This window comes from Mastomys coucha, unplaced genomic scaffold (genome assembly GCF_008632895.1).
Source record: "Mastomys coucha isolate ucsf_1 unplaced genomic scaffold, UCSF_Mcou_1 pScaffold10, whole genome shotgun sequence".
Classification (NCBI taxonomy): domain Eukaryota; kingdom Metazoa; phylum Chordata; class Mammalia; order Rodentia; family Muridae; genus Mastomys; species Mastomys coucha.
Window position 1 is genome coordinate 2,191,999 of NW_022196892.1, and position 17,613 is coordinate 2,209,611.

The 17,613-nt window shown below is 36.3% G+C and overlaps 2 protein-coding genes across 17 annotated transcripts in view; one reads left to right on the plus strand and one right to left on the minus strand.

Moving 5' to 3' along the window:
* Nucleotides 1–6,626, plus strand: part of LOC116072985 (cytochrome P450 2C40-like) — a 41,980-nt gene extending 35,354 nt beyond the window's left edge. For both annotated transcript variants that reach the window (XM_031344623.1, XM_031344631.1), the window contains one exon: nt 6,117–6,626. In XM_031344623.1, coding sequence (XP_031200483.1) covers nt 6,117–6,298 — 182 coding nt within the window. In that variant the 3' untranslated portion in view covers nt 6,299–6,626. The remainder of the gene's footprint in view (nt 1–6,116) is intronic.
* Fhit (fragile histidine triad diadenosine triphosphatase) overlaps nt 1–17,613 on the minus strand; it is a 1,878,988-nt gene that overhangs the window by 366,379 nt on the left and 1,494,996 nt on the right. The window lies entirely within an intron of this gene.

Below are 17,613 nucleotides of genomic sequence, written 5' to 3' on the forward strand. Positions count from 1 at the left end.
GAATAATTTTGGGATTGTTGGCTTTAAATTTCATTGAAACTGGTAGAATTGTTTGCATTGGTATTAGTCAGGCTCTTGCAGAGCCTTATAGGAGAGAGCTATATGAGACTCCTGCCAACATGTACTTTTGGCATCAGTAATATTGTCTGGGTTTGGTGTCTGCATATGGCATGAATTCCCAGGTAGGGCAGTCTTTGTTCCATTCTTTATCCCTGTATTTCCTTTATTCAAGAGCAATTCTGAGTTAAAAATTTTGAGATGACAGGTGGCTGCAACCCTCAAATGGGGCACTGACTAAAACCTCATACTCATATGGTCTTTACAGGTTCAGTCTCCCATTTTTTCAGTATTTCAGCTAATGTCATGCCTGTTAGGTCCTGGGAGTCTTCTTGTTTTACCAGTATATGGGACTTTCTGGTAGCTACCCCTAGTTCAGAATCCTCCACTAGTATTCACCTCTTTTCAACACTTTACCCTCTGTATATTTACTCCAACTCCTCCAACACCACATTCTGCTCATTTTTCCCTCTAATGACTCTCCCTCCCAAGTTCCTTTATCCTTCTAACTCCCATGATTGTTTTGTTCCCCTTCCTAAATATGACTTAAGCATCTACACTTTGGTCTTCCTTCTTCTTGGGCTTCATATGATCAGTGAGTTGTATGGTGTATATTTTGAGCTTTATGCATAGTATCTCATTATCGATGAGCACATACCAGGTATGTACTTTTGTGACTGAGTTACGTCAATCAGAATGATATTTTCTAGTACCATACATTTACATAAGAATTTTATGAAATAATTGTTTTTAATAGCTGAGTAGTACTCCATTGTGTAAAAGTTCCACATTTTCTGGATCCATTTCTCTGTTGAGGGTTATCTGGGTTGTTTCCAGCTCCTGACAGTTATAAATAAGGCTGCTATGACCATAGTGAAGCATGTGTCCTTGTTGTATGTTGTAGGATCTTTTGGGCATATGCCCAGCAGTGGTATAGCTGGATCCTCAGGTAGTACTGTCCACTTTTCTGAAAAACTGCCAGACTGATTTCTGAAGTGGTGTTCCAGCTTACAATACCACCAGTAATGGAGGAGTATTCTTTCTCCTCATTCTTGCCAGCATCTGGTGTCACTTGTGCTTTTGAACTTAGCCATTCTGACTGGTGTGAGGTATAATCTCAGGGTCATTTTGATTTGCATTTTCCTGATGATTAAGGTTGTTGAACATTTCTTTAGGTACTTCTCAGCCATTCAAGATTCCTCAGTTTAGCTCTGTGCCTCATTTTTAATAAGGTTTTTTGGTCAGTTATAGTTTAAGTTATTGAATTTTTTGTATACATTGGATATTAGCCCTCTATCAGATGGAGGATCATTAACAACCTTTTCCCAATCTGTAGGTTACCATTTTGTTCTGATGATAGTGTTCTTTGCCTTACAGAAGTTTTTTTCAATTTTATAAAGTACTACTAGTCTATAGTTGATCTTAGAGACTGGGTCATTCATGTTGTGTTCAGGAAACTTTCCCCTCTTGCAATCTTTTCAATGTTCTTTCTCACTTTCTCTTCTAATAGATTCAGTATAACTGGTTTTATGTGGAGGTCCTTGATTGACTTGGACTTCAGCATTTTACAAAGAGATAGGATCGATCAATTTGCATCCTTATTTTTATTTTGGAAAATTAGTCCACTTTTTAAAATTAATCATTCCATTTGTATACATCTCAAATGATATCCCACTTTCTGGTTACCCCTCCACAAACCTCCCCTCCCACATCTCCCTCTCTCTCTTTTTTCCTCCCACCCCAATGCTTCTGTATCTCCATATACTGGGGCATCAAACCTCCATAGGACCAAAATCCTCCCAGCTCATTTCTGTCAAGCAAGGCCATCCTCTGCTACATATGTATCTGGTGTCATGGATTACTCTCTGTACACTTCTTGGTTCATTGCCTAGTCTCTGTTAGCACTGGGTGGTTTTACCAGGTGGTATTCTTCTTCCTATGGGCTTACAATCCCCCTGAGCTCCTCCAGTTCTTCTGCTAGCTCCCTCAAGTGGACCACCAGTTGAACCAACAACATTTGTTGAAAATACTGTCTTTTTTCAAGTGGATAGGTTTAGGTTCAGATAACCATAGGTGTGTGGGCTTAATAATGGTTTTCAATTGGATACCACTGATCTACCTTCTGTTTCTGTATCAATACCATGTGGGTATTGTTATTATTTTTTTAATTTTTTATCACTATTCATCTATAGTAGAGCATGCCACATCTGAGGGATGGTGATTTCACCAGAAGTTCTCGTATTATTATGATTATTATTTTTTTGCAAATAGTTTTCACTCTTCTGGTTATTTTGTTGTTCTAAATAAATAAGATTATTGGTTTCTCTATCACTATGAAGAATTGATTTGGAATTTTGATACAGAAAACATTAAATCTGTAGATTGGTTTTGGTAAGATGGCCATTTTTACTTTGTTAATCCTGCTGATCCATGGGAGCTCTTTCCATATTCTAAGGTCTTCTTCAATTTCTTTCTTTAGAGAGTTGAAATTCCTGTTGTGCATATCTTTCACTTGCTTGGTTAGAGTCATATCAATATATTTTATGTTATTTGTGACTATTGTGAAGGCTGTAATTTCCATAATTTCTTTCTTAGCCATTTATCCTTTGAGTAGAAGAAGGCTACTGATTTGTTTTAGTTAATTTTATATCCAGCCATGTTGAAGCTTTTTGTTTCTTTGTTTTTTTAATCAGCTCAAGTAGTTTTCTGGTTTAATTTTTGAGTCATTTATGTATACTATTATATCATCTGCAAATAGTGATATTTTGTCTTCTTGCTTTTGAATTTATATCTTTTTTAGCTCTTTTTTGTCTAATTGCTCTAACTAGAAGTTCAAGAACTATATTGAATAGATAGTGAGAGAGTGACCAGCCTTGTCTAGATCCTGATTTTTGTGGGGTTGCTTCACATTTCTCTCCATTTAGTGTGAGGTTGGGTATTGGTTTGTTGTATTTCTTTTTTAATTGGATATTTTAAAATTTCAAATATTATCCTCCTTTCTGGTTTCCCCTCCATAAACCCTCTATCCAATTTCTCCTGCACCTGTTTCTGTAAGGATATTCCCATACCTCCTTAGTACCAACTTACCTCCTTGGCATTCCCCTACACTCGGGCATTAAGCCTTCTGATTTTGTTAATTTGGATACTGTCTCTGTGCCCTCCAGTTAGTCTGGCTAGGGATTTATCTGTCTTGTTGATTTTCTCAAAGAACCAGCTCCTGATTTTGTTGAGTCTTTCTATAGTTCTCTTTGTTTCTATTGGTTGATTTCAGCCCTGAGTTTGATTATTTCCTGATGCCTACTCCTCTTGGGTGTATTTGCTTTTTTTTGTTCTAGAGCTTTCAGATGTGCTGATAAGATCCTAGTGTTTGCTGTCTCCAGTTTCTTTTTGGAGGAACTGAAAGGTATGAATTTTCCTCCTAGTATTGTTCCCATGATGTTCCATAAGTTTGGATATGTTTTGTCTTCATTTTCATTAAATTCTAAAATATCTTCAATTTCTTTTTTGTTTCTTCTGTGATGAACTTATTGTTAGTAGAGACATATTTATTCAGCTTCCATGTATATGTGGGTTTTCTGTCATTTTTGTTGTTATTGATGGCCACCCTTAGTCTTGGTATATCTAAAGGATACTAAGGATTATTTCAAACTTCTTATATCTGCTGAGGCCTGTTTTGTGATGGATTTTATGATCAATTTTGGAGAAGGTATCATGAATTACTGAGAAGAAGCTACATTATTTTGTTTTAGGGTGAAATGATCTACAGTTATCTGTTAAATAATTTTTTTCAGAGCTTCTTTTAGTTTCACAGTGTCTCTATTTACTTTCTGTTTCTGTGATCTGTTCAGTTGTAAGAGTGCACTGTTGAACTATCCCATTATTATTATGCAATTTCCATGTGTGCTTTTTTTTAATAACAATTCTTTCACAAATCCTTGCATTTGAGGTTTTGACATTCAGAATTGAGTGTTCATCTTGGCTGATTTTTCCTTTGAGGAATATTAAATATCCTTCCTCATGTTTTATGATAACTTCTGGTTGAAAGTCGATTTTATTCAGTTTTTGAATGTCTACTCCAGCATGTTTCTTGTGAACACTTGCTTGGAATTTTTTTTTCCAGCCCTTAACTCTAAGTTGTGTTTGTCTTTGCCACTGAGGTGTATTTCCTGTGTGCATCAAAATGCTGGTTCCTGTTTATGTACCTATTCTCTTAGTCTATGTTTTTTTATTTGGGACCTGAGTCCAATGATATTGGAGTTACTAGGAACCAGTGATTGTTGTTTCTGTTATTTTTGTTGTTAGAGATAGAATTATGTTCATGTGGCTATCTTCTTTTGGGTTTCTTGTAAGCAAATTAATTTATTGCATTTTTGGGTGTACTTTACCTCTTTGTGTTGGAGTTTTCCATCTATTATTTATTGTAAGGTTGGATTCATAGAAAGATATTTTGTAAATTTGCTTTTTTTCATGGAAAAGTTTGCTTTCTCCATCTATGTTATTTGAGAATTATGCTGTGTTTCGTAGCCTTGGCTGACACTTTAGTTCTCTTTGCAACTGTATGACATTTGCACAGGAGTTTCTACCCTTTAGAGGCTCAGTTGAGATGTCTTGTATAATTCTGATAGGTCTGCCCTTATATGTTATTTGATCTTTTTTTCTTATCACTCTTCATATTCCTTCTTTGCTTAGTGTATTAGATGTTTTCACTATTATGTGATGGGAGGAATTTCTTTTTTGTTCCAAATTGTAATTGGTGTTTTTTTAGGCATCGTTTATGGTCATGGGCATCTCTTTTTTTATGTTAGCAAAGTTTCTTCTTTAACTTTGTTGAAGATATGTACTGACCCATTAACTTGGGAATCTTTGCTCTGTTCTAGACTTATTACTTTTTGGTTTGGTCTTCATGTTATGTCCAGGACTTCCTGGATGTTTTCGGTTAGGAGCTTTGAACATTTTGAAGTTTCTTTTACTGTTGTTTATTGACTGTTGTGTCTTGTTGTGTTGGCTTTATTTGGCATCTTCTACACTTCAAATTCTCCTATCTTCTGCATTCGGTTGGTAATACCTGTATTTGTAAATCCTGATCACTTTCCTAGGTTTTCCATCTCCAGGGTTGTCTCTTTTTTTGGTTTCTTTATTGTGTCTATTTCCATCTTTAGACCTTGGATAGTTTTTTCAATTCCTTTTCCTGTCTTTTTTTGTGTTTTCCCATATTTCATTAAGGGATTCATGAGTTTCCTTTTTAAGGACTTCTATCATTTTAGCTGTGTTCTCCTGTATTTTGTTTAAGGGAGTTATTTATATCCTTCGTAGAGTACTCTATCATCATCATGAGATATAAATTTTAGATCAGAATCTTACTATTCAGGTGAGTTGGGGGTATCCAGGGCTTGCTGTGATGGACGAACTGGGTTCTAAGTCTTCTTTGGTTTCTGTTGCTTATGTTGTTGCACTTGCCTCTCACTATTTGGTTATCTCTCTTGTAAACAGGTCTTGTTATCTCTGACTGGAGCTTGTACCTTTTGTAAGCTTGTGATTCTTTGAGCTTAGGTTTGTCAGCCCTCCTGGGGGCAAGTTATCTCCAGGCAGAATTGAAGGAGGGTTGTGGCACAGGACCATCACCTTGGAACCGATGGAACCTGGATCATGTCCCTGGTGGCACCTCTGTTCTTGGCTCTGATGTACCCCAGGCAGGTGCCACTTGGGCCAGGTATTGAGATGGTAGTGGTGGTCTCACCTGTGAGCCTAAGTGTTTCAGAATTCTTAGGGGACAAGTTATCACTGGTCAGGATTGACTCTATGGCACAGAGTCAGCTTTCAGACATGGGTGGAAACCTGAACCTACAATATATTTATTAATGTCATATGTTAATATGGAAAAATATGTCTCACCTTTGTGTCTATGCTTAAATAGACATCCATTCAACCAACAATACATCTAACCAGTCATTCAATAACTCAATCAATTTTATTCTCTTATGCTAGTTACAAACAGAGTGCCTCTCAAAATCAGTTACGTACTAAGCATAGTTACCTTTTTCACTCTTTATTTTCTATAGGAAAACGGGTGTGTTTGGGACAGAGCCTTGCCAGCATGGAGTTGTTTCTTTTCCTGACCACCATTTTACAGAATTTCAAACTGAAACCTTTGGTTGACCCAAAGGACATGGATATAACCCCAATACGTTCTATATTTTCTGTAATTCCTCCAACTTTCCAGATGTGCTTCATCCCTGTCTAATGAAGATGAGAAAACAGCAGTGAAGATGAGGAAAGCTCCTGCTGTGCTGTTTTTCTCAATCACCCACAGAAGTCTTCATTTCTCACTGTCCCAGAAAAGGCACTGTGTGCTTCCTTCCTCTCACAGCTTCTGTGCGCTAATTGCTCAAGGATGACAGTTCTCCATTATAGAGTTTCTGAAGTCAATGTAAAAGATCCTGAGGAAAAATGTCACTGCAAATAATAGGGTTCAACTGATATACCCTCTACTTTTTTATTAGATATTTTCTTTATTTTCATTTCAAATGATATCCCCTTTTCAAATTTCCCCTCCAAAAAAACCCCTGTTTCCACCCCACTACTTCTGCTCACCAACCCACACTTTCTGATTCCTGGCCCTCGCATTCCCCTACACTAGGGCATAGAACCTTCACAGGACCAAGGGCCTCTCCTCCCATTGATGACCAACAAGGCCATCCTCTGCTACATATACAGATGGAGCCATGAGTCCCACCATGAGTACACTTTGGTTGGCAGTTTCATCCCTGGGAGCTCTGAGGGTACTAGTTAGTTCATATTTTTGTTCCTCCTAAGGGGCTGTAAACACCTTTATCTCCTTGTGTCCATTCTCTAGAACCTTCATTAGAGACTGTGTTCAGTCCAATTGATGGCTGTGAGCCTCTGCTTCTGTTTTAGTCAAGCACTGGCACAGCCTCTCAGGAGACAGCTATATCAGGTTCCTGTCATCCAGCACTTGCTGAAATCCACCATAGTGTCTGGGATTGGTAATTGAATAAGGGAAGGATTCCAGCCCTTGGATTGTCACTCCTTCAGCCACCGCTCCATACTTTTCTCTATAACTCCTTCTATGGGTATTTTGTTCCCCCTTATAAGAAGGATTGAAGTATCCACACCTTGGTCTTCCTTCTTCTTGAGTGTGATGTGGTTTGTGATTATTTCTTGAGTATTCTATGTTTCTGGGCTAATAATCTCTTATCAGTGAGTGATTACCATGTGTTTTCTTTTATGATTGGGTTATCTCACTGGATCATATTCTCTTGATCCATCCATTTCCCTAAGAATTTCATAAATTGTTTTTAATTGCTGATTAGTACTCCATTCTGTAAATGTACCACATTTTCTGTATCCATTCCTCTGTTGAGGGACATCTGGGTTGTTTCCAGCATTTGGCTGTAATAAATAAGGCTTTTATGAACATAGTGGAGCATGTGTCCTTATTATATATTGGTACATCTTCTGGGTATTTGCCATGGAGTGGTGTAGTTGGGTTCTTATGTAGGACTTTGTCCATTTTCCTGAAGAATCAGCAAACTGATTTCCAGAGTGGTTGCACTAGCCAGCAATCTCACCTGCAATGAAGGAATGTTTCTCTTTCTCCACAACCTTACCAGCATCTAATGTTACAACCCTGAGATTCTACCTAACACCAGTTAGAAGGGCTAAGAACCCTGTTTCTAAACCCATTTTTGGAGATACTAAGGACAAAACCAAAAATTGAGCTCTGATCTCCACAAAAGCCTTATAATTTTACACACACACACACATACACACACACACACACACACACAAACACACACACACACACACACACACTAGTCTCTACTCTTCCTCTGTAAATACATATTTGAAAGAATTTATTGGTGAGGATGATATAAGAAATCTCTTTAGAAAGGGATCACCTAAAGGTACTCGAAATATTTACTTTTGAAACAGATAAACTGTGTCCAGGAATAGCTTCACACTCTGTAGAAACAAGGGTGGAATACAATGGGAGGGTGAGGCCACTCCTGCTTTGTTGTTGCCCAGCTCAAAATTAAAACATTTTAAATATGTTTCAAAATACAAAAACATTTTATATTTGTCTTCCATCACAAACCTTATTAAATTCTTTTTTTCCTATTGTTATCTTATTTCTAATCCTCTCTATATATTCTAGCAAGAATAACAGTCACAGGAAGCATCATATTTTATTATTTTAATTGCTATAATTCCTTCCCTCATCATTGAGAATTATTAAATGAGAAGACATTGGCAAGGGCAAATCCATTTGAAATGTCAAGAGTCATGAAATCAGCACAGTTCCAGCAGAGCTGCAAGGATGGTTGAAATGTGTCCTTCTATCTCTAACTTTTGGGTTCCTGTTCCAATGTTGCATTCCTAGGAACTTTCTGCATTCTGATTTTGTGTCTTTTTCTAGAAAAATTATGTCTTTTGGGAAAATTCTAAGATTAACCTTATCTGGTCACTATTTGGAAGTCTTCCTTATGCCCTGGAGATGAGCAGAAAGCTAAATGCCACCATTACTCCAGACACCTTCTTTTGGTATCTCCACCTGTACAAACTCTAACAGTACAACTGGTGAAGGATAAACAAAGAAAATTGACAAACCTTGTCCAGAATATTTTACAGATTTATGTTCTCTCTCTGTCTTCTCACTCTCCTCTCTCACTCTTCTCTTTCTCACTCTCTCCCCCCTCTCTCTGTATGTATTGAATTTATAATGAAATTGTAGTATAACATTAAGTGTGCATACAGGATTAACCCCTAAAGGAATAAAAATGAGTAAATAATATAGATTGACTAAAGTTAAACTTTTTCTTACTTTTAGAGTACATGATGTAACATATAGAAGAAGTTAGTTATTAGTATTTTCTAATCATAAAAATACTACTTTAAATATATTCTGTTTATTTGAAGTACATTTAAACTACAAACACATCCACCCTAAGAGAGTAGATGTCAGAAAATAGTCAGCTTAGGGCTGAAATAAACAAAATAGAGAAAATGAGGATGAATGAAACAAAACTCAACAAAACCCAAAGTTGATTCTTTGAGAAAATCAACCATGTAGATAAACCCCTTTCCAAACTAACTAAAGAGCACAGAGATAGTATCCAAATTAACAAAATTAGTAAGGGAAAGGAAGATATGACAACAGAAACTATGGAACTCAAAAGAGTCATTAGATCCCACTACAAAAGCTTATACTCAAAAAAACTGGAAAATTTAGATGAAAAGGATGATTTTCTAAACAGATACCATGTACCAAAGTTAAATCATGAGCAGGTAACCTATCTAAGCAGTCCTATATACCCTGCGGAAAAAAAAAATTGTAATTAAAACCTCACAGCCAAAATAAGCCCAAGACCACATGGCTTTAGGGCAGAATTGTACCAGACCTTCAAAGAGAAGCCAATACTCTTTAAGCTATTCCATAAAATAGAAACAGATGGAGCACTACCTAAGGCATTCTACAAATCCACATTTACTTTGATATCTAATTCACACAAAAACCCAACAAAGAAAGAGAATTTCAGATCAATATCACTTATAAATATCAATTTCAATAATACTCAAATAAATTCTCACAAAGAGAATCTAATCTAATAACTCATCAAACCCATTATTTTCCATGATCAAGGAGGCCTCCTTCCAGGGATGTAGGGATGTGTCAATATATGAAAAACATCAATGTAAGAAAGTTATACAAGCAAATTCCAGAAAAAAAGTCACATAATCATCTCAGTAGATGGACAAAAATCTATCGAGAAAATGAAATACCCCCTCAGGGGCACTGGTTCTTTACAGCTTGCACCTGTGCTCAGAGGAGAACCAGGGCTCTGGCTTCCCACCCACTCATGCAACACCAAGAGAAACCTTGACTCCAAAGATCTCTTACACAACAGAATCTCAGGAGGTTTCTCACACCAGGTTTTCAGGATCACAGAAGTAGCTTGAATATGAGGAGCTTTGACACACCAAGGAGAACAGGCTCAATTCAGAGACATCCAGGGCAGTTAGCATTAGAGATAACCAGATGCTAAGAGGCAAGCACAGGATATAAGCAAAAGAAGCCACTATGTTTTGTCCTCATCAGAACCCAGTTCTGCCACCACAACACACTCTGCACATACCAGCACACTGGAATAGTAAGATTCCTGTCTAAAAATCACATCTCATGATGATGATAGAGGTCTTTAAGAAGGACATAAATAACTCCTTTAAAGAAACACAGGAGAACACAGATAAACATGGAGATGTCCTTAAAGTGGGAACACAAGATCCTTTAAAAATAATTACAGATAAATATAACGATACAGGTGAAGGAATTGAACAAAACCACCCATGATCAAAAAAGGGAAATAAAAATAATAAATAAATCACAAAGGGAGACAACCTTGGAGATAGAAAAGCTAGGAAAGACATCAGAAGTCATATATGCAAACATTACCAACAGAATACATAAGATTGGAGAGAGAATCTCAGATACAGAAGATACAATAGACAACATTGACACAACAATCAAAGAAAATGCAAAATGATTAACGTTCCTAACCCAAAACATCCAGGATATCCAGGACACAATGAGAAGAACAAACCTAAGGATAATAGAAATAGAAGAGAGTGAAGATTCCCAACTTTAAGGGCCAGTAAATATCTTCAAGAAAATTACAGCAGAAAACTTACCTAATATAAAGAAAGGGATGCTTATGGACATACAAGAAGCCTGCTGAACTGCAAACGCACTGGACCAGAAAGGAAATTCCTCCTGTCACCTAATACTCAAGACTCCAAGTATATAAAAGAAAGAAAAAATATTAAAGCAATAAGGCAGTAAGGTCAAGTAACATTTAAGACAGACATAGCAGAATTACTCAGACTTCTCACCAGAGACTATAAAAGCCTGAAGATCATGGGCAGATATCTTATAGACCCTAAGAGAACAAAAGTTCTGGTTCTTTGAGAAAATAAACAAGATAGATAAACCCTTAGCTAGACTAACCAGAGGGCACAGAGACAGTATCCAAATGAACAAAATCAGAAAAGAAAAGGGAGACATAATAAGAGAAAATAAGGAAATCCAAGAAGTTATCATGATCCTAAAACAAAAAGCTATACTCAACAATACTGGAAAATCTGGATGAAATTAAAAAATTTCTAGACAGATATCAGGTACCAAAGTTAAATCAGGATCAGATAAACCATCTAAACAGTCCCATAACCCCTAAAGAAATAGAGGCAGTCATTAAAAGTCTCCCAACCAACAAAAGGACAGGAAGATGGGTTTGGTGAAGAATTCTATGAGACCTTCAAAGAAAAACTAATACCAATACTCTTCAAACTATTCCACAAATGGGAAACAAAAAGAACACTATGCCAATCATTCTATGAAGCCACAATGTTTATACCTGAACTACGCAAAGACATAACAAACAAAGAGAACACCATATCAATTTACCTTAAAAATATTGATGCAAAAATACTCCATAAAATTCTGGCAAACTTATTCCAAGAACACACCAAATTAATCACGCATCATGATCAAGTAGGCTTCATCCCCAGATTGTAGGGATGGTTAAATATATGGAAATCCATCAATTTTATCTAAGTATAAACAAAAAGAAAGAAAAAAAACATATGATCATCTTATTAGATGCTGAGAAAACATTTGAAAAAATTCAGCACCCCTTTATTTTAAAACTTTGAGGAAACTCAGGAATTAAAGACCCATACCTAAACACCTTAAAAGCAATATGCATAAACCCATAGTCTATGTCAAATGAAATGGAGAGAAACTCAAAGAAATTCCGATTAAATCAGGAACTAGAGAAGGCTAGACTAGACTCTCTCCCTGTCTATTCAATATAGTACTCAAAGTTCTGACCAGAACAATTAGACAACAAAAGGAGGTCAAATCATTACAAATTGGAAAGGAAGAAGTCAAAATATCACTACTTGAAAATGATATGATAGTATATTTTAGTGACCCCAAAAACTTCACCGGAGAACACCTAAACATGATGAACAAATTCAGTAGAGTGGCTGGATATAAAATTAACTCAAACAAATCAGTAGCCTTCCTCAACTCAGAGGATAAATGAAGGCAGAGAAAGTGATTAGGGAAATGATACCCTTCACAACAGTCGCAAATAATATAAAATACCTTGGTGTAACTCTAGCCATACAAGTGAAAGATTTGTATGAAAAGATCATCAAGTCTCTGAAGAAGGAAATTGAAGATGTCTGAAGATTGTACGATCTCGTATGCTCATGGATTGGAAGGATTATTATAGTAAAAGTGACCCTTTTGCTGAAAGCAATATACAGATTCAATGCAATCTCCCTCAAAATACCAACTCAACACTTCACAGAGTTAGAAAGGGCAATTTGCAAATTTATTTGGAATAACAAAAAACTCAGGATGATGAAAATTATTCTCAACAAGAAAAAATCTACTGAAGGCATCACCATTCCTCACCTCAAGCTTTACTACAGAGCAATAGTGATAAAACTGCATGGTATTGATACACTGACAGGCAGGAAAAACAATGAAATAGAATTGACAACCCAGAAATGAACACACACACCAATGGTCACTTGATCTTTGACTAAGTAGCTAAAACTGACCAGTGGAAAAAGGAAAGCATTTACAAGATATGGTGCTCATTCAACTTGTGGTCAGCATGTAGAAGAGTACAAATTGACCTTTTCTTATCTCCTTGTATAAAGCTCAAGTCCAAGTGGATCAACAATCTCTACATTAAAACAGACACACTGAAATTAGTAGAAGAGAAAATAGGTAAATGCCTTGAACATATAGGCACAGAGGAATATTTCCTGAACAGAACACCAATAGCTTATGCTCTAATATCAAGTATTGACAAATGTGACCTTATAAAATTGCAAAGTTTCTGTAAGGCAAAGAACCCTGTCACTAGGAGTAAATGGCTACTAGTAGATTAGGAAAAGCTCTTTACCAATGCTACATCTGATAGAGGGCTAATATCCAACATATACAAGGAGCACAGTAGGTTAAACTCCCAGAAACCAAACAACCCTATTAAAAAGTGGAGTACAGAGCTAAAGAAAGAATTCTTAAATGAGAAATATGTAATGGCCAATAAGCAGCACCTACAGAAATGTTAAACATCTTTAGTAATCAGGGAAATGCAAATCAAAATGACCCTGAGACTACACATCATACCAGTCAGAATGACTAATATAAAAAATCTCAGGTGTCAGTAGATGCTGTTGAGGATGTGGAGAAAGAGGAACCCTTTTCCGTTGTTGGTGGGATTGCAATCTGGAACCACTCTGAATATCATCAATCTTACAGATCCTGAGAAAATTGGACATAGTTGAGGATCCAGCTATTCCACTCCTAAGCATATCCCCAAAAGACGCTCTAACATATAACAAGGCCAAATGTTCCACTATGTTCATAGCAGCCTTATTTATAACAGGCAGAAGCTGGAAACAACCCAGAAGTCCCTCTGCAGAGGAATGGTTACAGAAAATGTGGTACATTTACAAAATGGAATACTACTAATCTATTAAAAACAATGACTTAAAATTCTTACGCAAATGGATGGAACTAGAAAATATCATCCTGAGTGAGGTAACCCAATCACAAAAGGGCATACTTGGTACGCACTCAGTGTTAAGTGTGTTTTAGCCCATCTGATGGATCTGAGGATCCATCTCCTATAGAGTTACCAAACACAGACACTATTATGGATGCCAACAAGGGCTTGGTGACAGGAGCCTAATATAACTGTTTCCTGAGAGGCTCTGCCAGTGCCTGGCAAATATAGAAGTGGATGCTCATAGCCATCCATTGGACTGAGCACAGGGTCTGAAATGAAGGAGCTAGAGAAAGGACCCAAGGAGCTACAGGGATTTGCAGCCCCATAGGAGGAACAACAACCTGAACCAATCAGTATACCCAGATCTCCCAGGGACTAAATCACTAACCAATAGTAAACATGGTGGGACTCAAGGCTCCAGACTCATATTTAGCAGAGGATGGACTTGTGGGATATAATTGAGAGGAGAGGCTCTTGTTCCTGTGAAGGCTCAATGCCTCATTGTATGAGAATTACAGTATAGGGAAGGGCGAGTGGGTAATAGAGGTAATATCTGACACCAAGCTTCTTATCTGGTAATCTATAGTATATAAGTGGTTCAACATTATCATGTTTACCTAATTTAAACACTTTCTATAAGTGTAACTGCTACAATTGGTTGAGAACTACAAGGCAATACATTTTTTAGACTAAATGTGGAGGAGCATACCTGAATTCAAACAGTATGATAGCAAACACAAGACATGTGCATGTCCATCCAAGCCATGAAAAATGCCAACAATAATGTGTTGAATGGGGTTGATTACAATGTCTCTCCCCTATATCAGTAAGTGAAAGCTGCAAGGAATAGGAGACTTTGTTTTCTCTTAAAATGTTTTCTCTATTACAAGAAACACTACTTACACATATGCAGGCAGCAGGTATTGATTTGATGGTGTTTTTTAAATGGGGATGCAAATTTGGTGGGTAAAGAATGAAGAGTGGATCTATGAGAGCCAGGTAAGAGGAAGACTATCAATATGTGGTATCCAGCAATTAAAAAACTAATAAATATTTTAAAGATGGCCCCTCTCTAAAAGTGATTTATTCTCAACATTCTAAGAGAAGAAACATCTGTAAATGGCCTCATTATAAGAAAAAAGGATAACTATGAATGAAAAATTATTTCTAAAAGTATAAAATGAAGCTACTTTTAAAGAAAGGTGCTAAGAATATTTTATCCAAAATGAAGTTTGTAGATATTCAGGATTATATACCAAAATGAGGCAGTCAAAAATTACTGGTTACTATTTTGTAGAGTTGAGTGTTTCAAGAATTTAGGTCACTAAAGATCAATCGATTACAAAAACAAAACAAAAGCAAACAGTTTTGAAATCCATGTACTATGAACAATGATAACATTATTGAAAAGACAGTTGTTTACGTGCCACTGGTTAAGACCAATATTTAACCTTAAAAACAGTAAGTGTTGAAAATATAAAATAGATTGGTATAATTCTATATAGAAAAAATGTGAGGCTCAAATAATTTGGCCAAAATCCCCATTATACCATCTGCAACCTCTGGTATTGTCAAGGTCCTGAATATCCAAAGTTGATATTCTCATCCCCAAGTTATATGAATTTAACCTTAGTAAACAAAATGAAAGAAATATAAAAAAAGAGAGAGAAAGAGAGTAAGAATTGACCAAATTAGGGATGAAAAAACAATGTTATATAAGCAAGAATGAATGAGACAATTTCCCATACTGATGAAGTTTATGAGTATCTGCTTAGTCAAATCAGAACAAGCATGCTAACATCTTTTCAGAATGAGTCTTCACTTGAACAAACCATTACTACATCTGACAAACAACTGTCTGTAAAGGAAGTCTCCACCCACTTAGTTTGGCACTTTGATCCTTTTATAGTAATATTTTTACCTGCAGAGCACCCATGCTCTGCATACACAAGACAAAAGCTTCAGTATTATGTGTGCACCAACAGTGGTTCTTAACAATGAGAGAGTATAAGGTAGAAAGAGTGTCTGTAGGGGTGCTGCAAAGGCAACAAGAGACTCTTACTCAAATGCTCTTTGACATAGTCTCTGTGCTCATTGATACTGAGCCATGCTTACTTCTAAATGATAGGAAGTCCTAATAGTTGCAGATGGCATGATGGAGTACCTCCACCTACAAGATAATCATATTAAATTCTTAATTGTTCCAGTTATGAGCTATGAGACACTTGAAGTCATTGGGCACATTGCCTGCAATTGAAATAGAAAAAAAGAAAGAGAATAGCATGGAGCTCCCATGATTTTGTTCACAGTGGCAAAAGACAAACATCTTTCTCTAGGTAACAACTTAATATATTCTTTTATTAATATATATATTATATATTTTTGCTTAGTTATTTTGATCTAAGCATAAACTGTCAAACTGTAAGACTTCCATTAGTGAGAATATAATTCTAAATGTTTAACTATCAATAATCACTTTAATTATACAGTTGAAAATGCAGAAGTGCTTGTGTGCATATATTTCTAGTAATTGGAGAAGGCACAAGAGAAGCTGTGAGTTTGATGCCAGTGTGATGTACACAGTGAGATTTTATTAAATAAAGACATACTGTGGGACACACAAAATATCCTTAAAGCATGATATTGAAGACTCTGAGGAATTTTCATTCATCTAATACTTAATTCAAAGGACTGTATCTCCTAGGAATGTCAGCAGCTCTACCCATAAAGTGTACTCATGTGCCTGATGCAAAATAGCACATAGGAACAACATCTATAGATCAGCATGCACGGGAAGGGAAAGCTCAGGATGCTCAACCCTATACAAGAAAATACAGACTACTAAGAAATGGTGACAGAGAGAGAAATAGATTGTGACAGGAAGAGCTTAACAATTCATTTCAAATTTCAAATTGTCAGTCTTAAAACATATGTACAGACAACATATAAAGATTTGAGCCTAGAATGCTGATTGGTGAGAATGTGTATTTTTCCTAAGGTGTTGCATACTATGGTATAATTTCTAGGATGTCTACTCAGTGTACATTTGTAACAATAGATGAGAACTATAGTCAAATATTTGTGGTAATCGAAAATTTAAGTATTTTACATTTCATCACAGGGCGTTCTAGTTTTAACACAAATTTCTCAGGTGGTTCTAAAGCATCCATCTGAATACTGATGTTCTTTTCAGTATGGAGTTATCATGTGGGCTTTGCCAAGCATCCAGTAATGAATAAGCAGAGTTTCAAATTTGAGTCTACTTAGATTCATTAGATCCCTCTGAATTAAATATTTGCTATTTTCACTTTAATTTCTTTGAGAAATAGGAAAAAAAGTTAAAAAGTACAACTCTGCTGAATGTCATAGTGTGACAATTTTTGTCTTCAATGAGTCAGCTGCCTAGCATAGTGTAGGACTCCATAGAAGAAAATCATCATAATGTACAGTAAATACAAGCTTCAAAGTGAGTTTTTCTGATTTAAATCCTTATAGCACAATACTTTTATAATTCCATATACATTAACTCAAGGGAAACTAATGTTACTTTATGCTACTACTATTTATGCTTTCCTTTTTCTTTATAGGTATTTGAAGCCATGTGTTCATTCTGTTTTTGGGAACACAGTCCACTATGGTGTTGCACAACTTTGAAATGACGAAAGAAGCCCTCAATGATTATGGGGAGGGGTGTGCTAGAAAAAGAAGAGTACAAAATTTTTGTATGGTTCAAAAAGGTTTGGGCAAGGGAGCACATGAGGTTATGAATGTACTCAGCTGCCAGGGACCAATCCCAGTGGGATCTTCTTTCATTCTGGTCCTCCTTTAGGCAGCGAAGGGCAAAGAGTATTGGCAGAGGGTAAGACTTTACCTTATGAGATATATAGGCAAGATATTTGTCTTATAAGATATTTAATGCTGCTTTATAATTATTAAATGTCACTTATTT